The sequence below is a fragment of the Hemicordylus capensis genome, chromosome 1 (assembly GCF_027244095.1).
Source record: "Hemicordylus capensis ecotype Gifberg chromosome 1, rHemCap1.1.pri, whole genome shotgun sequence".
NCBI lineage: Eukaryota > Metazoa > Chordata > Lepidosauria > Squamata > Cordylidae > Hemicordylus > Hemicordylus capensis.
In genome coordinates this window covers 194,047,698-194,075,414 of record NC_069657.1, presented here as the reverse complement: position 1 = coordinate 194,075,414, position 27,717 = coordinate 194,047,698, and the positions used below count along the sequence as shown (strand labels likewise).

At 42.6% G+C, this 27,717-nt stretch overlaps 1 protein-coding gene across 4 annotated transcripts in view; it reads left to right on the top strand.

The window, feature by feature from the left end:
• The window catches only part of STK39 (serine/threonine kinase 39), a 198,351-nt gene continuing 170,634 nt past the window's right edge, over positions 1-27,717 (top strand). For 2 of the 4 annotated variants that reach the window (XM_053264741.1, XM_053264758.1), the window contains exon 1: positions 1-300. In XM_053264741.1, the coding sequence (XP_053120716.1) occupies positions 141-300 (160 nt within the window). In that variant the 5' untranslated portion in view covers positions 1-140. Of the gene's footprint in view, positions 301-320; positions 343-27,717 lie in introns of those variants that run through there. The other 2 variants (XM_053264765.1, XM_053264774.1) reach the window with 2 other exon arrangements.

Below are 27,717 nucleotides of genomic sequence, written 5' to 3'. Positions count from 1 at the left end.
TCCCCCGCCGTGTGGCCGGCTGGCAGGAAGGATGGGAGAGAGGGAGGGAGTGAATGAGCGAGCTGCGGATGAGGGTTAAAGGTGCTGCTGGCAGGGAAGTTTGAAGAAGGTCGCCGCTGCTTGTGCGCTCCAGCAGCATCATGGCGGAGCAGAGCGACTCGCCTATTCACGTTCAGGAGGAGACGCCCGCCGCCGCCGCTGTACCGGCGCCTCCGACTCCGGCTCCAGCTCCTGCTCCCACACCTCAAGCCATCGGCTGGCCCATTTGCCGGGACGCCTATGAACTGCAGGAGGTGATCGGTTAGTGGCATTCGAGGGAGCGGCTCCTACCGCCTTGGAGGGGTGGGTGACTAAGGGGAGAAGAGGGAGAGATGCTTCGTCAGCCGGCGTTGGGGCCTACCGGCGTTTTGCGTTTCTGAAGCCCAGAGGCGCTCATTGCGGCGGATGCGCCCGGCACTGCAGTGTCCGCTGCTGCAAACTTGACTTCCTTCTCCAGGCACCGGCGGCTGCGGCTTCGTTCGCACCTATTTCTCTTCCTCTGTTGCAACGTTCCATCCGTGGGGGGCTGGGCTTGTTCTAGAACACTCAGGGCCAGCTGCTTTTGCTTGCCTGCCTCACACCGGAGGGGCGCGGCATCAGCACCCGAGTATCCCCCACGCTCTCCCAGCCCTCTTTCTCGGCTCTCCCTTTTCACATGAGTATTGTGGTTCGTCGTACAACTAGCCAGATCGTCCCAAAGTTGCTAGGGCACTTTTGGTCTTTCTGGCGGAGTCCTGTGGGCTCCAAACTCTCTCTTTCTCTCTACTCTTAACATGCTTGAGTGGGGAGCTGTAATTAACCACTGGCCTTTCCTAATCTATTTTCCTCCTCCTCTGCCCACTCTCACGCCGCGCCCCTCTTTACATCGCCTGTTGTACAGCTGCAGTGTCTCGCTTATATTCAAAAGCATATATCTATTTTAGATTACAATGTTCTGTAAATCTCCCTACTTCTGCTGTGGCTCTCCTGTTTCCCCCCCTCAAATCTTTTAATCCCTGTCCTACCCTCTTTGGCTTAATTTTATGTTATTTCACTTATTAATAGGTTTCTTTTTGAATAGCATCCTTACTGCCATTATAGTTTATAGCTTAATTTGTAGAATTTCTCATTGCCATGCAACTCGCCCCCCCCCCATCACTGGTATACTCCTCTACTCTAATTTACTTCAAAGTAATATTAACAAAGTATGCTAAGCTTAGTTCGTGTTTGTTCTGTATTGCTCAGAGGTGACATGATGGACGTTGCTTAAAATAAGCCGGGTGGGGGGCAGGGTTATTTGGATGCTATCAGTTGGGCATTAGTTGGTTTGCAAGCAAGCTTATAGGCAACTCAGCTAAAAACCTGCAAATACAGCAGAAACTCAAGGCTAAATCCAGGACTACAGTTGCTTTGTAAGCTAGGCCACAACCAGCAGCTGTAACTCCAGCTGAGTGGTGGTGCTGCCTCAGGTTCACCTTGCTCTTTTGATATTGACGGCCACCAATTGCTGAAACTCTGAAAACGGCATACATGAGAACTAGAGCTGTCTTCTCCTTCTGCTGCTTTGACCTGGGCACGTATACTTTCCCTGTAGTCTTGGGAGACACAGCTGTCCTTACTCTTACACTAACAGCTAAGGGAGAAGCCCTGCCTTGCTCTCTCTTGTATTCCTTAGCATTGTAGCTGGGTCTGTTGTCATTCTTTTTATTTGTCTTCCCACGGTGACACTAAAATAGCTGAACGATGCTATGCAAGGTGTCTCGACTATCCTGCTTTCTGCTCTGATAGAAATCTAAAGCAAATGCCTTACTCTGAGTGTGCCAATCTGCGCTTATGAAGAATGGTAAATGAAGAATAACGGCAGAACACCTTGTAAACTGTGTGTGCCCACTTCTTTTGGCCTGACACTGAATTCACAGAATAAGTATTTGATGCATCCATACATAAACTTGTCTTTCAGATCAATGTAGAGGGAGAATTCACAGGCACAATGAGATATCATCTTGGTTGGGACTAACCAATGCTCACAAAGCAAGGTTGTGTGCAGCTCTTCCTTGGGCAGGAGTGGCGTTTTATTTCTAAATAAACTTAAAGGTCTTGTTTCAGTCTTAAAATGGTCATGGAGAAAGTTGTTGTAGACTAATTGGATTAGAACTGCTTCAGATCTCCCCATGCTGGAAGGCATCCCTGGAAAGAAAAGTAATCGGAGGACCTACCTTTTGGAAAAACAAATGCCAGAAGTTACTTTTCTCTAGCCCTTACAGGTTTCTTGTAGGGAAGAGAATGGTGGCTATATGTTGGGAGGAGTTAAAACTAATTACATTTATGCCAGTGTAATTTTAAACCGTTGAGATTGCATCACTCCAAGGAATTGGTCAGTGCTGTGTAGTGCAGTCTTAAGCATGTTTACTCAGAAGTATGTGCCATTGAGTTTAGTCATGCTAACTCCCTAGCAGGTGTGCTTGGGACTGCAACCATAGTTCCCCAGTGATGATCATTCCCAATCATTTGAGAAAGCTAAGCATGCCCAAGTCTTACTGATCTAAATAATTTGCAGATATTAACTTAAATCAAGGTGATCTTAAACTTGGTGACTTTCAGTCATCAGGGAAAAGGATAAATCCATGTATATACTGAACAAACATGCATATTAACTGGTGTGATCGCAATTAAAGCACATCCGTTTATAACGGAATAGAAGCTTTGTACCACCTAGGCGCATAAACCCAAAGCTCTTGTTCTTCAGCCCACAAGCCTGTTGCACTACAGCATTTGTACCTGCTTAGCGGAGGCAGTAGTTGTGAAACTACACATGTAAGGACACTCTGCAAGATCATTTACTTGAAGACTAAGTGCCCAGAGTTTTCCAGAAGCAAGATCTGATACAGTGAGATAGAAATCGAATTCTCATGCTTTCTAGTTGAGCCTTATATTTGTAGTAATATAATGCATAGCTATTGTGTTATTGCATCTAGTTCTATTACAGAGAAAAGCAAGCTTTTACTCATGCTAGAGGGTCATGAGTTTAGTGTTAAGACTCAGCATAGATTTAAACATGTTGGTTTGTATTAAACCCAGATGGTGGCTTGTGTTTTTTTTTTAAGGTATACTTACTGTAAATGAGCGTCTTTAAAAACACATACACAACCAAGCCTTATCTTTCACAGTTCTGTAACAATCCTGATGAATTGTGCCCTGTTCTGTGCCTTGCAGACAATGAAGGTGAGACTAGTCATGTTAAAAGCTCCCCCTCCCCCGGCATAAGGGGTTCTATAATGCATATCTTCAACTTTCAAAGAAGGATAAACTAGCACAGTGCAAGAAGTTCTGAACTCCTATTGATTTCAGGAATTTCCATCATGATGATTCTTCTAAATGCTATATTGTACCATGCTGATGTTATGATAGGCACTGAGGCTGAAAGCATTAATTGGTATAATTAATCAGTTCATTAACTGCAGATCAGACATGTGGATTTTTAATTTGAGCTTGATTGAAAGTGTCTTTTGAAAGAATGTTTGGTACTAAATAGCATGTTCGTGTAAATGATCCATGTCTATCTTTGTAGGTCCTGTATTTGAAAGGATCTTAATCTAGTTCAGAGCCATGGTGCCTAGATTAGGATATTCTGAGGTAATTTAATAAAATCTGTATTTGTCCCATGAAGCCCTGCTTCTGTTCTGGTATGTTGCTTTAAAGGGAATAAAAATAAGCCAATTTATGCTCCCCACCCCCCACAATGTCTGTCACTAAGTCCAGTAATTTTGTCAAGTGTTAATTGTCTTTTTTCGCTCGCTCCTAGATCCAAATAAAATTAGTCGGGGCTTGTTGTAGATAAGTACAAATTACTCACAAAGTTTACTCGCACAGAACGATGCATCACAAAGTAGTTGAACAGTTAATATGGCAGGTTACCAGGACGTAACAAGAGGTTTGCTCTAAAAGCACGATTTGAGTAAAGCAATCATGACTCTAAAAGTAAGTATATTTGACAGAAAAATGTGCAAGAAGTATGGCATCTTACTCTTTCAGGAGGCACTTGGTATACTGACAGCTTTTTGTTCTCCTTATGCAAGGGCTTGTAACTGCTAGCATTGACATGCACTCGTATTGACATCGTCCTGTGCTGGGGATAATGGTGATCATGGGCACTTGAACGGGCTCTTAAAAAAAAAAAAACCTTTTATAGCTGAAAACTAGAGTGCAGCTTACATACAATGTGAGGGACAACTTCTGACCATTAATCCTTTCTGGGTAGTCCTCAGTGTGACAAAGGCACCTGTGCCTATCACTGCTGACTCCTGGAATTAGTACATGTTATTGTCAAATGGTGGGCAGGGGTGGGTGCAGAAAAGACCAGTACAGTCAGAGTGGGGATCCACAGCACTGGTCCTACAACCCCCTCAGTTGCAAAGTGCTGCTCAAGAGGCTCAATAGCTCCTCCTCATAAGATCAGGACCTCAGTAGTTCAATCAACAGCTATGAAATTGAATATCTCAGTCTATAAAGGACTTGTTGATCTGGCCAAGTCCAGCACTTCTGTGAGAACTGCACTGGTTTTTGTATGAGATTCTATTTCATGTTTAGGAACCATGGGAAGCGATACAGGATCTGCTATAACTCTTTCCTCTCTCCACCCCACATGGTGGTCCAGGTAGTATGTAAGTTCTATGAAATTGTACTCCCAGAAAATTGTGCTGTTGCATCAGACTTGAGCATAGGTGCTCGAGTAGCTTCCTCTTAGAAGTTAGGTTAGACTTGCTGCCTGTAGTTCACTATAGCTACTTGAAGAGTTAGTGATCTCTCTTGTGGATTATTAAAACACATCTCCTAGGAGCTGTTAATACAGTTAGCAGACTGGTAGGTTACTTGTAGCTCAAAGAGGAGAAAAAGGCACTTTTCTATTAATAGGTTTCGTTAAACACACAGGAGTGACTTTGGGAGGAGGAAGAATCACTTGCAGCCTGGGGCTAGAAGATTACCTCTCAACCAGTGTATTATACCTTATTATATACCCCAGACGATATCCTTCACAGTTAGCATTAGGGTTCCAGCCCTGCAAGTAACATTTGTTCATCTCTTAAACAAGTGAGTAGTCATGGGGATTTTTCTCATGTTTGTAAAATTAAGCAAATAACTTTTATTAAGGTGGAGCTCAAGTGAGCTTCTTGATAATGTCAGCTTGTTAGTAAGTATAGAACACATTGCTGTAACTAATGGGATCTGATATTTACAGAGGACTTCCCTAGTCTTTTGTGTTTTGTATGGAGTTGTTCTCCCGAGTTGGTTACATCCTCTTCATAAGCTCAAAGGGAAATGGCATGATGTACTCCTAGAAGAGTGATTCAGGGGAGATGTTCTTAACCTTACATTGTTTGTACTCTACTATTGAACATATACTAGTCTCCTCCCCTGCCCTGCAACACCAAAAGAGGATAGGGACTGGTTTGGATGATGTTTTCCCTGACTGGCCCACCCCATGCAATAAAGTCATGAGTGTGTTGTGAGTACTCATCTCCCAGTATGCTTCTTTGTGTGGGAGGTGGTGCATCCATATCTTTCCTCTGCACACAGCCTAAATCAGGGCTGCATGACTTTGGCCCTCCAGTGGCCTATAGTCAGAGGGATGATGGGAGTTGTAGTCCAACAATATCTGGAGGGTTGAAGTTGTGCAGTCCTGCTGGTCTAAATGCTTTACAGAACAGAACAGAACATACTTTATTTCGGTCATTGACCAGAAACATTATCACACACAACAGAACGTAATTTGCATAAAATATAACAAAACTTAGCCACTGTGTCGGTGTATTTATGATTAAAATTTGACAATAAAATTTTTAAGAGTGACTCATCTGGATAACCAGGAAACATCACAAGATACGGCAAGATAAGTGTTGATCGATCATTCTTGTAGAGGTCACAATGTAAAATAACATGTTCAGTAGTCTCAATATTGCCTGAACCACAAGGGCAAAGTCGGGATGCGTAAGGAACCCCCCTAAACCTCCCTTGGAGCACCGCTATAGGGAGCGCATCTAAATGCTTTAAAGTAGTATTTGGACTGCATGTAGAGGTTTAGACCAGGGATTCTCAACGTTGGGTCCCTAGATGTTATTGGACTTCAACTCCCATAATCCCCAACCAAAGGCCACTGGGACTAGGGATTATGGGAGTTGAAGTCCAGTAACATCTGAGGACCCAACGTTGAGAATCCCTGGTTTAGACAACCCCATGCAATTAAGCACAATTAAGAATGGTGGGTGGATGGTGGTGGTGAGATGTGATAAGACTCATGTCTTTTATCATGTGGGTTCAGGCTCATCAGGCACAGTATTGTCTGAACTGGCCTTACATTAAAGCAGGGGTGGGGAACCTTGGCCCTCCAGCTGTTTTTGAACTACAACTCCCACCATCCCCAGCCACAATTGTGGCACAATTGTGGCTGGGGATGGTGGGAGTTGTAGTTCAAAAACAGCTGGAGGGCCAAGGTTCCTCACCCCTGCATTAAAGAATGAAGCCACATAGATTCCCAGAATTCTTCTCTGCTTTCTACAGAGAATGTAGGCTGCCTTTTATAATTGACAGAGGCAGCCTGGGAAGAGATGGGGTAGGCTTGGTGCTGGTAAAGACCTCATGAACAAATGAAGAGGTATGTGCTGATTAATTGGAGAAAATCTGTGCAGGCTTGGGTTGAGAACTGCAGTGTGTTTCCTTAGTTTAATTATTCACATTTACTCTGAGTCTTGTGATAGCAGCTGTTGCTATTAAAGACCTATCTCTTTGGTGCCTCAGCATCAGATAATGGCCTTAAAATGATACTCTGGCTATGCAAAAATTGAAGTACAATTTTGTGACACCAGCATTTCAATTTGCTTCGCAAGACGCCACTGTGCTCTGGGCTGCTGCCACTCCCTTTCCCCTGCTGGTTATCACTAGGGATGTGCATGAACGGGTTCATGCATTCCTGGGAGGCAGGGGTGTGTGTTATCTTTTATGGCACAAGGAGGGTGCTCATCTCTGCCCCACTGCATTTCCTCTGCCGGCGCTCTCCCCAAGATGGTGCAGGGCAGTAGCGCACCTCCTTGCCGCCCCAGTCAGCATTGTACCAGAAGTGGCTGGTGTGCATGTGTGATATGCACATGTGCACTGGCCACTTCCAGCACGAAGCTGACTGAGGCTGCAAGGAGGTATGTTGCTGCCCTTCGTCAGCAATTTTGGGGAGAGTGTTGGTGGAGGAAATGCAGTGGAGCGGGGATGAGCACCCTCCCTGCGCCTTAAAGGTAAGGCCCCTGCCTCCAACCCAATCTGAATGCTGGACCGCCAACCTGGTTCATGCACATCCCTAGTTATCACTCCAAATGGCAAGAGAGTTGTAAGTGCAGTGGCCACAATACTGTGTCAAATTCTCTTGCTGGAGGAAACAGCACTACCATGGCTTGAATGACAGTATGGGTGTAAAAGGGTAGGCAGGGACAAATGCAGTCTGCTAGCTGGCTGCCAAAGTTTCTCTCTCTCTCTCTAGATGCTAAAATGTAGGAAAAAGAGCTTACCTTGAGAAATACATCAACCTCTAAAATTGTCGTAATATAGAAAAACTTCTCTTGTTATTGATTTCTTTATCTTGTCTTAAAAAAGAAGCTGCTCATTGTTCTAGGTGATTTTGTGGTGGTATTGCAGTTCCTGTTCCTGCATCTATAGCTGGCAGTGTTGTGATGCAAAAGATGCACCTGGGAATTTGGAATAGAAGGAGAACGAGTCTAAAGTAGGCCTTGACCAATCTTGTTTGGGTTTAGGAGCCAGACTGCCCTCTGCACCATGGGGTGGGGAGTGCTGACTCTCTGCTTACCCCTAGCAATGCCCTTTGCTCCCTGCCTTGCTTACTCATCCTCATGTCCATCCATTGCTTGCTCAGACAATATGCTTAAATTTTCAGGCCCCATGGTGGTCTGGTGCCTGGGGATTACCAAGCCTTCCTCTAAAGTTTACTTGTGATATAAAAATTTGCTCTTGTCTAGTGCAACTTTCTAAAGGGAGTTGGCATTTCCTAATGTGTGAATTGTTGTTGACTCTTTCTCTTCTGCCCTTCTTCTTTCCTTAATGTTAGCAAGAAGACTAATTGTTGCTGTACAGTACAGGAACTAGTTTACCAACCCAAGACCTAGTCTTCCCTTCTGAGATTTGGACTTTTGTCCCATGTATCTTGGTCCCTTTTTAGTGGCTTGGATTATCTAGACTTATGAAAGTACATTTCCCAGTGTGAGGATTATACAAATCACCAGAGTTGCTCTTCCTTATAGCTCCTGAGTCTTGGTGCAAACTGAAACCATGGTATGTAGCTCAAAACCCTCTTTTCCCAGGCCATTAGATTCACTTAGGAAATACTGTACTTGCTATTTAATGGTAGATGTGGAAATGTAGTTAAGTTGAAGAAAAATGTATTTAAGGAAGTTCTACTGTAGATTTAACCTTTGAAAGGTTGTGCTCCTTGAGTGGTGTAACTTAGATCCATAGATGGCAGGCACCAATATCTGATGGCATAATTAACAATATTAAAATATAGTCATTGGAGAAAGGCCTGGGTTTCTGTTTTGAAATGCTTATTGGTGAGGGTTCAAACAGTACTGGGCTTTGCAAGGTTTGGCACTGGATAATGCCACAGGATTCTTCCTGACAGCTGCATCTGTAACCAGCTGCAGTGTCCTTGCTAATTACATTGTTTGAGGAAATGGCGGCCAGATGGAACTGGGTTTGGAAGGGCAATTGAATATTCAGTGATATTCTGGAGGGGAAGGATTAGCTGTCCTAAGATAATGACCTTCCTGAATGCACTTGGCCTCCGATGGGTTTAGTTACTAGTCAATTAGTAAACTATAAGCATACTTGGCATTTTATCTAGCACTTGAGTGTTCAAAAGACATTTATATTCCCAGTAATCTTTGTGACAGCCCCAAAGGCAGGCCAGTGTTTAGAATATTTATATACTGCTTTTCAACAATAACAAAAAATTACCAAGCAGTTTGCATAGCAAAAAGAATGAGAAGATAGTTTACTGTCCCAAAGAGGCTTGCAATATAAAGAGAGAGAGAGACAGTAAAGTCATTCACACAGTCAAAAACTGTGTTCTACCCTTCTTTGGGAGTTGTGTGTGCTCCCAATCTTCAGTTGTGTGGAAGCAAGGTAGGAGGAGAAGCTACCCAGGGTTTCCTCCTCCCTTGCTTCCACACAATCATTTCTACCCAGGTTTCTACCCATTTCTATCCATTTCTACCCAGAGCTCTGTGTGTGTGTGTGTGTGTGTGTGTGTTTAAAAAAGATCAGGTTTATATATATTTTTAGCTCAATATTTTAATGTATCTTTTTTATAATCTTGTTTTTACATTTTATTGTGAGCTGCCTTGGGATTTTCTTAATGAAAGGCAGGTTATAAATGTAACAATAAATAATAAAATTAAATTAAATAAAAGCTGGGTAGAACACAGTTTTGATTGTGTGGATTACCGCAGTGACAGCAATCACTGGAAGGAGTGATAAGATGCGATAAGAGTGATAAGATGAGATGAACAGGGACAGTGGCTCTCCCCTTGCTATATATGAGAGTGCCCCCATTTGAAAAGGTGCCTTTTTGCTCAGTTAGAACTGAGGTTATACTCCTATTGTAGGTGAGCTGTGGGTGGCTTGTTAAAGTGGGTAAGATTTGAACTGGGGAGCTTCCTGGTTCACAGCTCAGATGATTGGCTACTATGCTGCACTGGCTAAGCTCAGGGTTCATACAGACTGCAAACAGGAGCAAGTGCCTGCTCTTTTGCGGTACCATGAGCTCTGCTTCTAGCTCTGAGATCAGACTTTACTTCTCAAATGATGCACACGTTACCTCTGAACTGAATGCAAATTTCCTCTCTTGCCCCTCCCTTCAGGTGGGACACTTTTAAACCAGCAGCAAATACCTTACATTATGTCTGATCAAAACCTTCTTTGGAGCTTTGTTCTATTTTTGTTTTTGTGTTCCTTAATATTGGGGAAACTGCTGTGATAAAGGGACCAATGTTCCCTCTAAGGTCTGCGCTCAGAAGTTTTTTTTTTTAAAATGTCCGGTCAGTTAATTTTAGATCCCGCTCAGGTTGAATCAGGAAGGCCCTATTCTGAATGCACATGCGCACACACTGCCTTGATCCTCCTGCCCAGAACGAATCTCATTCCGCACACAGATGAAACAATTTAGAGAACACACCGAAAGGGACAAGAGTTGGTTGCCATTGGCCCAGTTAGAAAGGCAATGAGCTCTGTGCACAGCCTCTTGGGCTGCAAAGTGAAGGAACAGGTTTTGCCCTGAACTTTGTGTTCAGGGGCAGGACTTTGTGTCTGACTCAGACATGAGAGCACCCTTTCGTAGCAAGCTCATCGCTAAAATGATGTACATCTGAAGACACCCTTAATTAAGTTAACCATCCTTTGCAGTATCAGTGCGGTTAGCTTGTCTCCTTTTCTCATCCCATGCCAAGTCATTGTGATCAGTGGGTGAAGTTCACAGTTCTCTAAAAAGAACCTACTTGTGAGCAATCCAGAGTAGAGGGTGTGGATATAGGCCACTCGGATCCCACGTAACATGTTTATGTTCACAGATGGATACTGGTATACAAAATACTTGTACCTCATGCCAGTGGATGGCATGTGTATGCTAAAATATTTGCTGCTGCTCTTGACAAAATGCATTGAAGCAGGGGATCCCGGTCTCTTCTTGAATGCTTCAGTGTCTCCTGCTGAGGAAAAGGAGTGGGGTTTGTTGTTGTTGTTTTTTTGTAGAATTCACAGTTGATGCAAGGAGAAGTCAGGGGTTGCACTGAGAGCATGCCGATCATGATGTTGGCAGAGGATGTTGCAAATCACTCATGGGTGTGTGTGTGTGCGTGCGTGCACACCAGGTAACTTGCAGCTCATATAGAACGGCAATTCAACAATAATATCCGAACAGCCCCCCCCCCCCCCCGCCAATTAAAGGGATGTGCTTGCATATCCTCTGTTGATGTCATGGCGAGCCTGCTCTTGGTGTAACCCCTTTCTTCTTATTGTGTGTGCTGGGGTGGCATAATTCACACTGGCCCTATATATTTTTGTACTCCGATATCTGGATGCGAAATGTCAAGGAAGGAGCCCTAGAATTCAGTGATGTAGGTAAGCGTTTACTTAATCATGTCCCTTTCTTACTAAGTTGTTATCAGGATGAATTGTAGATCAGAGCATTTGGGTGAGGGGTAAAGGCAAATCTGGACCTGGGCAGTAGTGACAGCAGTAGCGCCAGTGGCAGCGTGAAGAAGGCAACGGAGGTGGTAGGGAGAAGCGACAGCAGGCCTAGGACAGGGGAAGGAAGCTCTGATGCTCTTATGCCTATCTCCAAATAAACGTTGAGTAGCTGTTGGAAATGATGCTAAAGAGCACAATGACCGGTTTCATTCAGAGGTTGTTGTTTGTTAACAAGCATGGCCAACTGGCAATGTTATGGTGACGAGTGATGATGGCCGGGAGCATCCAGCATAGAAGTCCAGGGGGAAACGCAGAGGATGTTGACACACACCACGCTTGCTGCCAGCAGAGTTGGTGCACAGCTGCCTTGCTGCCCTTGTTAACATCTGAATCAGCTGCTTGATGCTTCCCCTATATGTTTGGGAGAAGTGCTCTAGCGTTCCCTTTTCTGCTTTGGTAGAAGCTCTGGAAAGGTGGGGCTAGTTTCCTTTCAGAAGCTCTGAATCTGGGTGAAAACGTCAGTTATCAGATTAACTTGTATGGCATAGGTGGGGTTAACACTTCCAAACTCGATTCCCTGGGTATTTGACCTGACATGACTAGTCACAGTGCCCTGTATGCTGAATTAATATTGGCTTTATTCCTGTCGGATGATTAGTACCAACTTGTGAATCATCTCATTAGACTAATTACACCTCAATACTTTGTGGACAGATGCTGCCTTGTGAACCTTCTGATAGGATATAAATAGCAGCAGATTCAGGAGAGGGATGTTTTGGCTGGAAGGAAGTTACCTCCAGGGCTTTTCCAGACAATGGGGAAATGACTTCTGTCTTGGGGGGGGGGGCGTGTTGGAAATATACCTCACTGCCCCACATACTTGGTTATTGTTGGGCTCATTCTGACCTGGTGCCAGTAGCTCACTGGCCCCATATAATAAACTGGGAGGTGGGGAGGAGCAGAAGTGACGCTTCTTCTGTGAGGCAGTTATTTGCCCTCAAGCACCAGGTGTTTCAGAATGGCAGTGGGCAGTGTTCCCTCTAATTTATTTCATCTGTGCGCAGAATGAGTTTTGTCCTGGGTGGCAGTATCAACAGTGTGTACGCATGTGCATTCATACTGGGGCCTTCGTGATTCAGCGTGAGTGAGATTTAAAACTAACTGAGCAGACATAGAAAAACCTGTGAGCACACGTACATGTGCATACCTTGGAGGGAACACTGGCGCTGGGTGTGGGTGTGGGTATGCGTGCGCAGAAGCAATCTGTCACGAAATTATCCTGTGCAAGGCTCTCTGAAATGAATGGAATGTGCTCAGAAGCACCACACGGCACCTTTTCCCATTGCTCTCATGTAGCTCAGCAGTACTGGTGCAGAAGAACTTCATGAGGGCTTGTTCCCCTTCCTAACCAGCAGGGAGGATATGGCTATTTGGGTTGCTGTCTCTGCTACCTGTGCTGGAGCAGCCTCACTACCACAGGACATGGTTCTACTTTTCCCTTTCTCCCTATCAGTCTTGGCCATCTGACTTAGGCCCATACCACTCCTATATTCTGTACTGGGGTGGACAAACTTAAGGCTTCCAGGAGTTACTCTGTCTGTCTCTCTCTTTTTAGCTAGAGCCTTGGGAGCTACAAGCACTAAATAGCAGTTTGGGGAGTTGAAGTCCGTCACAAAATGTTGCCTTGAAGAGGAAGAGCTAGTACACAACTACAAAAACTCACACTGACAGAACAAGGGATGTTAACATCAAAACCCCTGAGTTTCTTGAGAATGTTGCTAGTGGATAGGAGGTGAGCAAGACAGATTAATTTGTAGTGGAAGAAACTGGAGAGAAGCTCACAGTAATCCTGAACTGGAGAGGGGGGAGACAGAAAGTGACATAGCCATGCTTCCACTCAGTCAACCAATCAGATTTGCTCTAGTGGCAGGCAGGGAGGGAGAAGAAAGTCCCCAAACCCTTGGAGAGCTCTTTCAGGTAAGCTGGGAAGCTGCCAGTAGTTTGTGAGCTACGTAATCCAACCCTAGCACAGCATCCTTCCAGTGGCTGTTGCTGCTGTCTTAAGTTTCTTTTTACATTGTGAGCCCTTTGAGCATAGGGAGCCATCTTCTTCTGTATTTCTTATTTCTCTATGTAAACCGCTTTTGGTATTTTTGTTGAAAAGCGGCATATAAAGATTCATAATAATAGTAATGCCCACTGCTGTTCTGTGCCATGTCTGTGATAAGTTTTACACTTACTAATAGTACTGCTGCTACAAGCAACAAAACTTGCATGGGAGGTTGCTGTGTCTGTGTAGGATCATAACATAAGATGTGATGGTGTATTAGATGTGTCACTGTAAATATGCAGGAGCAAGGGTGTAAGACAGATATTTAGTTGGGTTGTAACCCTTCCCACACCCAACAGTTCAATCTGGTGCATGTTTGTTCAAACATATGCATTATACACACACACACACACACACACACACACACACACACACACACTCTGAAATAACTTATTTATGTTTTATTTTACATTTATATCCTGCTTTTCCTCTAAGGAGCCCAGAGCGGTGTACATGGTTATGTTTATCCTCACAACAACCCTGTGAAGCAGGTTAGGCTGAGAGAGGAGCGAGTGGCCCAGAGTCACCCGGTGAGCTTCATGGCTGAAAATAAATTGGAGACAACACAATTTTCAGCAAAGCCTTCAAAATGTTAAACATGTTTTTCTTTCTCTGGGCTTCTCCCTCCCCCTTTTAAATGCATCCCAGAGATATTCTGGCTTCTCATTAAGAAGCAATGAGTCTAGAATTATTATAGTCTTGTGCTGTATTTGAATATTTTACAATACTCAAGTGAAAATCATTTGAGAATTGCAAGATGAAAGCATTTCTTTTTTCTTTTTAAAAAAAATTCTAATTTAAGTGTTTTTTTTAAAAAAATATGCAATACTTTTAAGATCTGTGAATCACCAGCACTTTAAAGAACTGATGTCTTGTGATGCCTACAATTATTTAGATGTCTCTTGATAATTCCTATAACTTGAAAAGTCTCTCTAGAAGACAAAAGTATATTTTTGGTACACTTACTCTAGCATAGTTAATCCTTAACTTATCTGCTGGTTTAAGTGGCTTGACGCATGCTGTCATAGTTGCTAAGGCCTCCTGTATTTGTCATTTGAAAGCTTTGAGTTTGGGTGGAAATGAAGCAAAACTGTGACTGTTTTCAGTACCTTGGGGGTTTCCCTCTTGTACAGAAGTCTTGTCTTCCCTGTCTCCAGTGGAGTTAATGTTTGTCTTTATGCATCAGTTTCCAGGGCCTCACTTTCACACTCCAGAAATTAACTATATCAGGACTTGACAAATCCCAAATGTCAGGGAGCCATGTCAGCTAGAAATTTAGCTGTGGCTCCTAGACTAGGATATTCAGAGGTAGTTTAATAAAATATGTATCTGTCCCAGGCAGTCCAGTTTTTGTTCTAAGTACAGTACGTTACTTGTAAAGCAGATAAAGAGAAGCCCATTTACCCTCCCTTTCCACAATGTTTGAGTCTGGTAATTTTGTCATTGTCTGGCTTCTCAATTTTTTGGGCTGGCTCCTGGTTCTAAAGAAAACGTGGCAAGGCCTTTGTACATCCTGCCACTGAAATTAGCTGAATGCACTACCTTTTACACTGGGGGAAAGGTTTTAATTTGTGTGTGTGTGAGTTCAGAATAAAGTTTGAATATAATGCATATATTATATTTATACAACAGCAGATTTTTAACTGTTCTCAACAGATTTTTAAGTAAATTAATTTAAAGTTAAATAGTTCAGTAATCAGATCAGTAATTTAAAAACATCATGCCCAAGAGAAGCATAAGATGTTTCTCAGATTCAGATTTCCTTTGATTCAAATGTAGCATATATGGTAATTATTCAGTTAAATGAATAATGCTTGAAGTGTATATTCTGCAACTTTCAACTGTTCTTTTACAGTACTTCCCTTTTTCAAGTACATTAATAAAATTTCTCTATCAGTGTAATCAATGCAAAATGACTTTGCTGGGAAAACAATGGGCCTCACCTGATTAAGTGCCGTCAAGTCTATATCGGCTCTTAGTGACCACATAGATTCTCTCCAGGATGATCTGTCCTCAGCTTGGCCTTTAAGGTCTCTTAGGCCTCACCTACTAGTATATAAATAAACTGAATGTATTCTGGATGTTTTCAGGTTGGCAGGAAAGCAACTTCTGTGTATAAAGATCTTGTGTCTCATACAGAACTGATCTATGCTGGAAAATACAATGGGTGAATTGACCTTTGGGCTGTTCATGGAGTGAGAACTTCTACCTTTCTGACTCTGTTCTTATCCTCTGCTGCACAGTGGCAGCACAAGAGAGCATTATGTGCTACCTGGGCTGGCAAATGGAGAGATCATGTGACATTGTCCTGCTGGATGCCAGGGGCAATGATTTTTTTGTGGCTGCTTGGAGAAGCACCAGTGTTGGAAACTTAAGGACTCGGGGGATGGAGCCACTCCATCCCTCAGGGGATGGAGCCGCTCTGGGAAGAGCAGAAGGTTCCAAGTTCCCTCCCTGGCTTCTTCAAGAGAGGGCTGAGAGAGATTCCTGCCTGCAACCTTGGAGAAGCCGCTGCCAGTCTGTGAAGACAATACTGAGCTAGATAGACCCATGGTCTGACTCAGTATATGGCAGCTTCCTATGTTCCTATGAAGTGCCCCCTACCTCTGTAGCAAAAGAGTAGGAAAATAGCTTTAAGAAGCAAGCTATACCACTCTAACTACCTCTGCTTACATCTAGATATGTAACCTGTACAATGATACATGCCAGCTTTGGAGTTGTACAATCCATCCTCTTGAAATTTTGCTCCTTCATTCTAGGCTCATGTATATGGGCAGCGGTGGCTTCATGACAGAGAGCTCTACGATGTACTTTTCCTTCCTTCTGTTTTGGCCCTGGCTGGTACATTGATTCATAGATAAGTGTGTAGCACAACAGCAACTGGAGGAAATATGTTCAGGCTGCCAACACTCCTACTTCACTTTCTGTTCCATTATTACTTCATGGCTTTTTTCAGGGTTGCTTGTATCTTATTAAAAACTTGCTGTTTTCCCTACCATGTACTTAATGTGGAAAGTGTTTAGCCCTGGCCCCTGGGAGATGAAGGTCAGGCAGGTAACTTCTGATCTATTGGACAGTTGGTAGGTCTGTCTGAAGCAGAACTGATAGTACTTCATATTTCTCTCTCAGTGCTCTTGAATAGAGTAATTTGGGGAGACTTTGGACTCTAAGCCTAATCTAGAATCTTAAAGGGGTCTGTGATTATGTGGTTCCTTTCCCCTTCCATTGGTGATGGGGCTGTGGCTCATGGGAGAGCATCTGCTTTGCATGCTGAAGGTCCCAGGTCCAGTCAATTGCAGCTGCAAGTAAGGCTGGGAAAGACTGCAACCTTGGAGAAGCCACTGCCAGTCAGTGTAGGCAATATTGAGCTAGATGGGCCAGTGGTTTGACTCGGTATAGGGCAGCTTCCTATGTTCTTCTTTTGACGGGGGACTGAGGCAACCCTTGTACTGTGTGGAAGACTGTCTCACTCTTTAAAAATCCACTGAGATAAACAGAAAAAGGCCAACTTCTCATTTTCAGGATGTAGTCCCTTGCCTTCTTAATAGTGCGTTTTATACTCGGTAAGCAGTGCCTGTGAAAAAAGACAGGAGGCTTCTACTGGCAGTAAGCCTAGAAGGCTAATTAACTAGAGGCGGGGCTAGTATTTTTCCAGTACCTCTCTCTCAGGGGAGTGGGCAGAGAGCTACATTTAGTATAAATGTTATAAAAGAAACATTATTTCAAGATTGTTTTCCCATGAAAGCTCCTCCTCTTCCTTGCACCTAGTGAAAAGACTTTGCTGCAAATAAGTGAGGCATGGATGTTCTGAAAAAGATTAGCATTTACTATGTAATATGTTTTAGATCATTATTCAGATGTCATACAGTTAAAGGGTATCTGTTTTAATAAGCACAGTACTTATTTAGCTCTCTGTGTACCAGCTACAAGGGTGTGCCTGATTTGTACCGATTACTGGAGCATATCGTCCAAAATTAAGTTGAATATCAGATTTTTTTTTTGTCCCCCTTGGGCGTGAGTCTAATAACTTTGCTAGTCTGCACTGAGGCTTGACAACTGGCAAATCATAAGTGCTGGGGGTTAGATATGTGTGATGTGTTGAACAGGGTGTATGTGTTCTCTTTTCGTTCTGCATGCGTGTTTCAAATTCTGGGTGCCAGGACAAGATATCTATTGCTTGAAGCTGATGTTTCAGGAAGCTGAGGTCTTGAGGCATTCCAGTTTTCAGAATTAATGGAAGCAGATTGTTCACACCATTTGTTTTTGTAGATAACCTGGAGAAGTGCACATTAAAAAAGGAGTTTTCATTTGACAAATACTGGATGGTATGATCTTCAAGCATCCCTCACCAAAAATCGGCATTGCTAATAAGTGAAAGTAGTCATCTATAATATAACTAGTTCAAATCAAACACAATTTTTAAAGATGAATATTAAAGGGGCCAGACTGGGGCATAGCCATAATAGTGCCCATATTTTAAAAAGGGGGTAGAAGTGATCCTGCCAACTATCACCCAGTTAGTCTGCTGCATGTTGTGAATAAGCTTTACGTGAGGCATTTAGATTGGAAGTTGCAAGACTGGATGGAGAATGAAGGTATTTGGGGTGATGAACAGGCTGGGTTTAAACAGGGCAACCATGGACCACTATGCCCTGGCATTATGCCACCTGATTGAGAAATATAGCAACAAACCCAAGTCCTTGTATGTGGTCTCTGTAGATTTCAAAGCAGCTTTTCATTCAATCTTGAGGATAAGCCTCTGGGGAAAACTCAGATACTAGTATTGATAGGCGTTTACTCTTTCTTATTCAGAAGCTCTACAATAACACCAGGGTAGGAGTGAGATGTGGCCCTCGCGGCTCACTTTCACATTTAATAACCACTAGTGAAGGAGTTAAAACAAGGGTGCATTTTGGCACCCTCCGTGTTCAATCTTTACATAAATACCCTAGCTAATAATCTCTCCGATCCAGTGCTACATTCCCCAACTATTGCGGGTGCAGCTTTCCCAATGCTGCTGTATACAGATGATACTGCTATCTCATGAACTCCTGTGGGCCTTAGGAGAACACTTGGGCTTTTGGCCACTTACTGCAAGGGCAATCACTTGGTAAATAACTTCCAGAAATCCAAAGTGATGTTCTTTGCAAAGAGGCCTAAGAGATTTAACTGGCATATAGAAGGTCATCATATAGAGCACGTCAATAGTTGTAAGTATCTGGGTGAGGTTTTTCATGCCACTGGGTCATGGAAGGCCCATGTAGACTACATTTCCAACAGGCACAAAGAAGCGCTGCAGCAACATTAAGATTCTTTCAATCCAAAGGTGGAGAGGTTATCCCTGCAGGGTTAGTTATTTGCTGCTAAATCATTGTCTCAACTTTTTTATGGTGCACGATTTGGCCCCTACCCTAATTATAAGCCGCTAGAGATAATCCAATTTAAGTTTATTAGAGCAGCATTCAGGGCCCCTTGATGTATCTCCAACACAGCATTGAGATTGGAAATGGGCCTTCGGAATGTGGAAACAAATGCATGGATTTTAATCCTCAGTTTTTGGCTTAGGATCCATTTCTCCCCTGTGAGATTGATCCCTCTTATAGGTTTCAGTCCACCTAGACACAAGCACTGATGGGTAAACTGTCACCACCTGGCCTTTTTGCTGAACATTTGTCATTACTAGGTTACAGTCAAGCCAAGGAGATCCTCAAACAGAGGGTCTTGGACATTGGACATCAGAACAATTTAAGCTCCATCCTGGAGACCATAAGAGGGTGCCTTGGTGACTTTAAGTGGGAACCTGCTATCTATCTATTGTCCCTTGCTTCACTGAGCCATCACAGGGTATTCCTCAGAACAAGATGCAATGCCTTACCGTCAGCAGTTTTATCTGGAAGGTTTTTGAAAACCCCTCTGGCCAGTTGGTTATGCCCCTGTGGCTCAAGTGAGGTAGAATCTGTCCACCATGTGCTGCTGTCTTGTCCTTTTTATAATGATAGCCAGTGCAGTCTTATTTCTCCCTTGCTATCATGCTTTCCCGGCCTGACTGCTGAATTTTACACCACACTCCTCCTTGCAGATAAGAAACCTTCTACTCCCTACAAGGTTGCCAAATTTTGTGCAGCTGCTGTTAAGATCCATTAACAGCTAATTTCCAGCCCTTCCTTTTAGATGCTGTTACAAGCGGTTTCTATGTTGGTGTATTCTGTATGATTTAATTCTTACCTGAATTCAGTATCATCTCTTTGCATATATAACTGATCAGTGATCGTAATAAAGACATTCATTCATTCATTCATTCATTCATTCATATGTCTTAATCGTCTGTTGTGAGCCATCCAAAGAACAACTTGTTATGGAGCAGCTAACAAATAAAGTTGGTTATTATTATTATTATTATTATTATTATTAAATCATGAATCCATCCATACTTTAGAACCTAACAAGCAGTGGGAAAACAGTAGTTGTGATGAGATTAAGCAGAATGAAAATGGGAGCTCTCCCCTTGTCCACCTGCTTCCGTATATTTAGGGAAATGTGCTTGCAATCTTGTTAGTTTGTAGTTTACTTAAAGGATTGACAAAACTTATAGAAGTTTAGAGTTGAAGACTTCAAAGGCTCCTTCTAGTCCAACAGGAAACTGCTCAGCATCCCTGATAGATGGATGTCATGCTTCTGAAAACCTCTAGTGAAGGAAGCTCATGACTGCATGAAGCAGATGGCTCCACTGTAAAACAGCTCTTGTGCACCTTGTGTGCTTCTGCTTGAGGTAGAAAGTGGATATTCTATCCTAGTAAGTGTGTGTGAGATTTCATGTCCTAACCACTCTACATGACCATGGAAATATTACTTTAATGTGGATTACTTAACCATAGTGCACCTAAAGCACCACTTTGTGCTCTGTGAGGGTGCTGAAATGCTATAATATTTTTCCCTTAAGCATATGGTTAGTGACTAGGTGAGTGGAATTTGGTGAGTAAGGGCTTAAACTATTTGAATTAATTACTATGGTAATGAAAGTGACTTTGTTTCCTTTGACTCCTTGGCCCCAGAATGAAGTATGATGGAGGAGCCATGGTCTTCATATATAAAGTGTGTGTATGTCCCTGATTTTTTAACAACCAAAAAGTATGTGTGGGTAGAGAATTCTGTCTGCTACCTCCATCACTGCCTTTCCTACCTCACTGCACTTTGTTGCTTGAAGTGCTTCCCCATGTGGAGAAAAGTACTCCAAGTAATAGAGCACAGCAATAGGAGCATTTGTTTGGTTTTGTACTGTGCCTATTCACACTCACCTTGCTTATGAAGTAAAAAAAATTAAGCAGCCAAGCAGCGATAACAAAACAAAAACCCAGTTGAGAAGCAGTCAAAAACCATTTAACGGCAATTAAAAAAACCAAAAAAAAAACCAAGCTGGCAAAATAGAGACCACCAAAGACCTGGGTGAACAAACCCCCTTAAAAAGTAGAGGTTAAATAGAGGCGATACCTGCATTTACTTGAAACCCCTGCTAACTGGGTAAAGAGGCACCTTTTTAACATGGTGATTCTCTTTATTTAGCAGGGGGAGAGTAACTGGCCCTCTCCACCCCCAGCACAGCATTCCTCCAGTGGCTGTTGCTGGTATCTGTCTTATGTTTCTTTTTAGACTGAGCCCTTTGGGGACAGGGATCCATCTTATTTATTTATTATTTATCTATGTGAACCGCTTTGGAAACTTTTGTTGAAAAGCGGTATATAAATATTTGTTGAAAGGAACAGGACTCTGAATTTAAGATGATCTCCTGATTTCTAATATCAAAGGGCTTGGATTCAGGTAAATACAGTAGATAACTTACACAAGTGCCTGAGGAAGGTATTCCATCACTAGGTAGGTCCTATTGGCTGAAATCACTCACCTGGCTAATGAAGGTGAAGATATGGGAATAGGGTCTCAGTATATAGGGCTGGTTCTTATGAGAGCAATATGTCCATGAGAAACTTCTGCCTCAGACCATTGGACCTAATATTTGGAAACTAATTAGTGGTCGGTTTAGTCAAACTGTGAGATAAGCTATCAGTTCTGTGTGATCCAGACAACAATCTATGCTTTAAACTATGCTTTAAACTATCTTTCTAAGTGGCTGCGTAAGACAACCACTTGGAAACCTCAATTAGCTCCATGTACAATACACTGGAATAGAATCTAACTTGAAGTTTACTAAACCATGGGTAAGATAAATATTGAAGATTTAATTTTTTAAATTTAAATCAGGTTTTTGGTTTTTTAAACTACTAAATTTTCATTTACATATTAACATAGCTAGAACTAAATCTCATCACCAACATGTTACACCTACATTTCTCTTAAAAATGAATTGGTGGGTCTCATACGCATATTGAGCTGCCTACCAATCAAACATAGGCATTCATTTTAGATTTTTCATCTCATGAAAATGGCCCAGCACTGCCTAGTAACTACCAGCTCTTTCTTCTGGAAAATTCTGGGCTTCTAATTTCTTTTAGCAGAAATTAGAATTAATTTCTGAAAGCAGACTAAAGTCCAAAGACACAAACTGGATAGTAGGGTTGTTTGTGGTGGGTCTGGGCTAAAACAGAAAAATTACTCAAGAAAGTAGGTATTATGTACAATTTCCTAAATTAATAACATTTTAAAACTAAAAAAATTACACAAAGTATACCCTCTCAGACATTGTAAATGCTCTATTGAGCTGTAAATTGACATGTTTTAATTGTTTTATTCTTTCTTTCTTTCTTTCTTTCTTTTCATTCATTCATTCATTCATTCATTCAACATATCTTTATAATGCCCAAAACTTACATCTCTGGGCGGTTTACAACAAAATGAAAAAGTAAAAAATTAGTTAAAAACAAAAAGTGTAAAACATTACAACAACTTAAAAATTTTAAAACAATATTTTAAAACCACATTAAAAAAATATTAATTAAAAGCCTGGGTGAACAGATGCATCTTTAAAGACTTTTAAAAAGCTGTCAGAGATGGGGAGGCTCTTATCTTGATCAGATTTGCATTTGGTCAAGAGATATGTGAAGGTGATGTATCAATGGGAAACATGATTTAAATAAATGATTTAAATTGGGGTTTTTCATTAGTGATTTTAAATAACTAATCAAACAGTCTTGAATTGAATTAAGCCACTCTGGTAGCAAGATCAACCCCCATCCCCTGGACACAAACCAAAACTTGTTGGATCATCTCCCATAACCCATGTGTACCATTCTTGGGATGGTGGGGGTGGGGAAAGACCCTTCTGCTTTATGTAAACTGAGCAGGTGTTTGAAGAACAATTGTGGCTGTCTCCATGTCTGGTTTGATCCTGAAAGGCAGATGGAAATTTTCTAAGAGTTTGGCATTTTAATTCATCATGCGAATTCTCTTCCATCAGGGAATGCAAGAATTCATGGAAATGAATCTTATCAAAATGTGTTGAATTTAAGCTTACAATTTCATGGTAAAGCAAAACTGAGTCTTGACAAAAATTATTTATTATGTTAATCTTACGTTAAGATTATATTAAGTTAACACACTTATAGTCACCCTTCTAAAAATGTATTTCCAAAGTGGCTAATATCCCCGCCCCCCATTACGTGTGTATGTGTGTGTATGTGCATGCGTACTATACACACGTCTGCTATAGAAAACGCCAAGTCTTAATCTACAAGTGGTGCTGTATGGGAGTTGGCACATTGGAGTAGATGGTAAACTTGTGAACCAGTCTTTTAAACACATGGACGATGGCGTAGGAAGGATGGCACACTTGAAGATTAGGTTGTAGCATTTCTGGAAAGAGAAGAATGAAACTGTTGCTGCAGCAAAGGATTTCATATTGGGGAAATCCTATTTCCAAACACTGCAAATGGGATGACTGGCTGTATTCTAATGCTTTTCAAAGCGTTCTTGAGTTTAAAAGGATGAGGGGTTGTGGGTTTTTTTTGGTTTTTTTAAAAAGTGGGATGTGGGTTTAAGTGTGGGTGATGAGGGATTTAATCCAAGTGTTCAAAGGCTTTGTTCTTCAATCAAACAGATAATGGGCTCACAACCTTAATCTACATAAATGAGGGGAATTTCAGGGTATTTCACTTGCATCACTACTGACTATCCTGAGTCATTCACAGGTCATGATATTTATTTGTGGAACAATGAGCTATATCGCCCAAGAACCCTGCTATTAAAGCAGTTGCATTATCTTTCCATCCTAGAATGAGTCAAGAGCATTTGATCTTGCCTGAGTGGGTGGTTGTCTTTCAGCTCATTTTTTATTACCCAGTTTACCCCTTGAATACATAAAAAGGCTGAAGCAAGTTGAGAATAATAATTGAGGGATAATTAAATATTTGTGTGTACAAAGGGAGTGACATAGAGGGACTCAGACTTGTTACTTTGAAGTTCCTGGGGCCACAGCTCAGTGATAGAGCATCTTCTGTGCATGGTGAAGGTCCCAGGTAGGGATGAAAAAGACTCCGGCTTGAAACCTTGGAGGGATGCTGCCATTGGTGTAGAAGCCAGTTCTCAGCTGGATTGGATCTCAGTCAGATTCTCAGTCTGACTTGGTATAAGGCAGCTTCCTATGTTCCTAATATTGCACCATGGGAAAAGCATAGAGGTCCTTTCCATTTTTACCCTTGGATTTACAGCACTTGTTACCAGTAGTGCCTTGATACATTGTAGGTAAGTACAGGTGGGCCTTGATATTTGCGGGGGTTCCGTTCCCAGATGTAGCCGTGGATATGGAAACTGCAAATATCGAAACATGAAAACAATGGGTTTGCAGGGCTTAGGTTCTCAGTTGGCCAAAAATCGGCTGATTTCCGGGGGGGGGGATATGTGGGGGGGAGCTCCTTACCCTGCTTTGCTGCTGTCTTGAGTTGTGCTGTGTCCTGGAATGCTCCCAAATCGTCTGAAAAGCACCAATTTTTTTCCTTTAAAAAAACCCACCTAAATGGAGCCATCTTGTGGCTCCAGTGAACAAAATGGTGGCCAGAAATGACCTTCCATGGTCATTTTTGGCCACCCCTGACCTGCGGATGTCTGTGGTCAATGTGTTTTCCCTTCTTCACGTGTATGCCAAGGTTGGGTGCCTTTTACCCGACCGCGGATATGCAAATCCCCGGATATGGAGGCTGTCCTGTATTTGGAATATTATCGACATGAGCCAAAGCCAGAGGCATATATTATAGCAAAGAGAGTAGGAGCCAATAGCCGGAGGCACTGATACAAAATTTTACAGTATTTATCTTGCATTTCCATGCTGGGGTTGCCATTAAGAATAGATCACATGGTTTACTTAAATTAGGATACTAGTAAAGTACAGTGGCTGAGAGACCTTGTTTACTTCTAGTCCTCTTGAGAAAGGGTAGAGATCTACTTTGAACACGAAATGTAAAATGAACCTGCGCATTCAGCTTCTTGTTCCAATCTCTCAACATAAATACTGTTGTAGGTTTGCATTTTTTTCTGACTTACTTTTAAACTGATTGATAAGCTTTGAAAACAGAATACTGAATGGGCCACTTTAAACCAAAAACCTTGCTTTGCTCAGCCAACAAATACCCAGAGGCAAGAAACCAGTGCACTCTTGACTAATTTCAGTGTTGTCTTGATGTGTGTTTGGAGCAAAGGAAACTTTTTATTTTGCAGTCATAGGTGCTACCTATTTTGGCTGGTGATAAGTTAGTAGGTTTCCTGTTGCACCAAGAACTTATGCCGTCTGTTAAACAGGCTGTGCATGTGAGAAATTAAGCGATTTCCCTGCAGATTAGAAGTCTGGAGAAAGACTGTGCACAGAGGCCCTATGTAGCCCAATTCACTGAGGCAGAGTGGAATTTTTCATATTGGCCAGCTTAAACAGGAAGGGGGCTTCATAAGGAAGATGATCTGAGAGAGCATCAAAGGCAAACTTAAAATGCATCTTTGCTCTGGTCTTTAAAATACAGGCATGTATTTGAAAGCACTTCTTGCATGTTGTGGCTTATGTCAGCAAATACTCCTCACTTTAGTACCAAACACAGTGGCAACATTGAATCTCAAATTCATATCTTTGTGCCATGGAGGAGTGGTGTTTTCCCCTGCTTTCCCTTTCCCTGTGAAGTTCTTACGTTTTTATCTGTGCAGCCATCCTAATTGTCTAGAGAAGACGGCGGCAGTGACTCAGCAGGCAACTCATAACAATAGTATTGTATTGTAACCAAGTCTTAGAGAACACCACCGAAGTAGTAATGTGTTGCTGAAACCAGAAGTCAGAAATGACTACAAGTCTGAAGGAACCAGTTTCAGGTCCACACAGCATGGCAGTTTTCTTGAGTGGCTTGCCTGTGGGCCGCTTCTGCGTCTGCATTAGGGTTGCCAACCCTCCAAGATGGGCTTGGAGTCTTCAGGAATCCGCTTAAATCTCCAGGTGACTATTGAAATCAGTTCTGGAGATCTTAATAGCTTGGTACCATGAAAAATATTGGGGGAGGAATCTGTAGAAATAGCTTCAGAGTTGGCAGCGCCAGTCTGCATACTGCTCCCCATGATAAGAGGCACATTCCTTCTTTTTTAACTTACATGTTTCAGTGTATGGAATCTACAGTAGCTTGTTCTGTGGTTAAAAGTGGAGCATGAGAGAGGGTTTATTAATCTTACTCAGTGTTCTCTCTAATTTTTTTTGTCTGTGTGCAGAGTGAGTTTTGTTCTGGGCAGTAGTATCAAGTAGGGATGTGCCTGAAAGTACTTCAGTGCCGGTGGGGGTGGTTCTTTAAGGGTGGGGGAGGGTGCACTTACCCCTCCCGCCACATTTTCCCCGCCGGCGCTCCGTTATTTTCAATCCCCTGGGTGTGTGTGTGTGCGTTCTTCCCTGCCGCCCTGTTGCCCTCATCGGCCGGAAGTACCGATCGCGTGTGCACCCATCTGCCATGCACGCGTGTGACGGGCGTACATGCGATCGGTACTTCTGGCCACTTCCGGCTGATGAGGGCAATGGGGCGGCAGGGAGGAATTCTGCTGCCCTGAAGGGGTTGAAAATAACGGAGCGCCAGTGGAGGAAATGCAGCAGGAGGGATGAGTACACCCTCCCTCGCCCTTAAAGAACCACCCCCACCGGCGCCGAAATGGCCTCCGGAGCTGAAATGTTTTGGAGGCCTTTATAATGGCCTCCGAAACATTTCGGGCTCAAGCCTAGTATCAAGACAGTGGGGGTGCACCTGCATTCAGAGTGGGACCTTCCTGATTAAACCTGAGCAGGATCTAAAATTAACTGAATGGACATCAAAAACCATGTGAGTGCGCATGCACACACATGTACGTCTTAGAGGGAATACTGATCTCACTCATTTCTCAGCCAGTTAACCTTAGCCTGTAACATTTTGCTCTTCAGCAAAACTCTCCACCTTTAGGGAATTGGAACACCAGAGTGGTGGCCTAGTTCAACTTGCTCAATCCTATTTCTGTTCAGTCCTGCCTCTAGTACGGTTTCCTTCCTTTCTTCATCTTCATTACTGTGTCTTCATTTCCCCCCATTACTTTTTAAATCTTGAGAGCAGTGGATTGCTTTCTACTGAGACATATAATTGTTGTTGTTGGTTACATTTTCTTTTTCTTTCTTTAAACTTAACAGTTGTATTCAGGTTTTCTCCATGTTTTTTTCATATGAAAATAAATCATTACAACAAAAAGGTGGAGGTATGATATAAAAACAGGAACAAAAAAGGGGGGGGGATGGAGGGGTTAAAACTATTATCAGTCTGAAATAAATAGAAGAAATAGCACAAATCTAAATGGCCTTTCCACATCTTGCCATGAGCGTTCCTTATAAAAGAAACATACAGGTGTCCACTAGGTACAGAATACCAATTTCTGCTGGATGAGGCTCGGTTTAAGATGTAGGGTGGAGGATTTTCTGTTGCTGGTTACATTTCTGCTCCAGCCTTCCTTGAAGGCGTTCAGAGTGGCATACAGAATTTGCCTTCCACCGTATTTTATCCCCACAGCAACTCTGTAAGTTAGGTTAGGCTGAAAGATGCTGATTGGCTCAGAATCACCCAGTGAACACCATGACGAAGCAGGGATTTGAATTTGAGTGTCTCTGGTCCTAGTCTAACCATTACATTACACTGTTTCAGCCTTTGATTAGGCAGGAAAGCTACACACACTCTCTCTCTCTCTCTCATTGGAAGATTTGGCTCCTCCCTCTTTTGTGCCACAAATGGCTGACTTGGACAGGTGGGCGAGCAAATCTCTTTGAACTTATTTGCAAGGTTGATGCATTCCTCCACTTAAAATTGTAGTTTCCTTCTGTCAGCCACTCCTTTGCATCCTGCTAAATGTAGTACCACACCTGTTCCTAGTACATG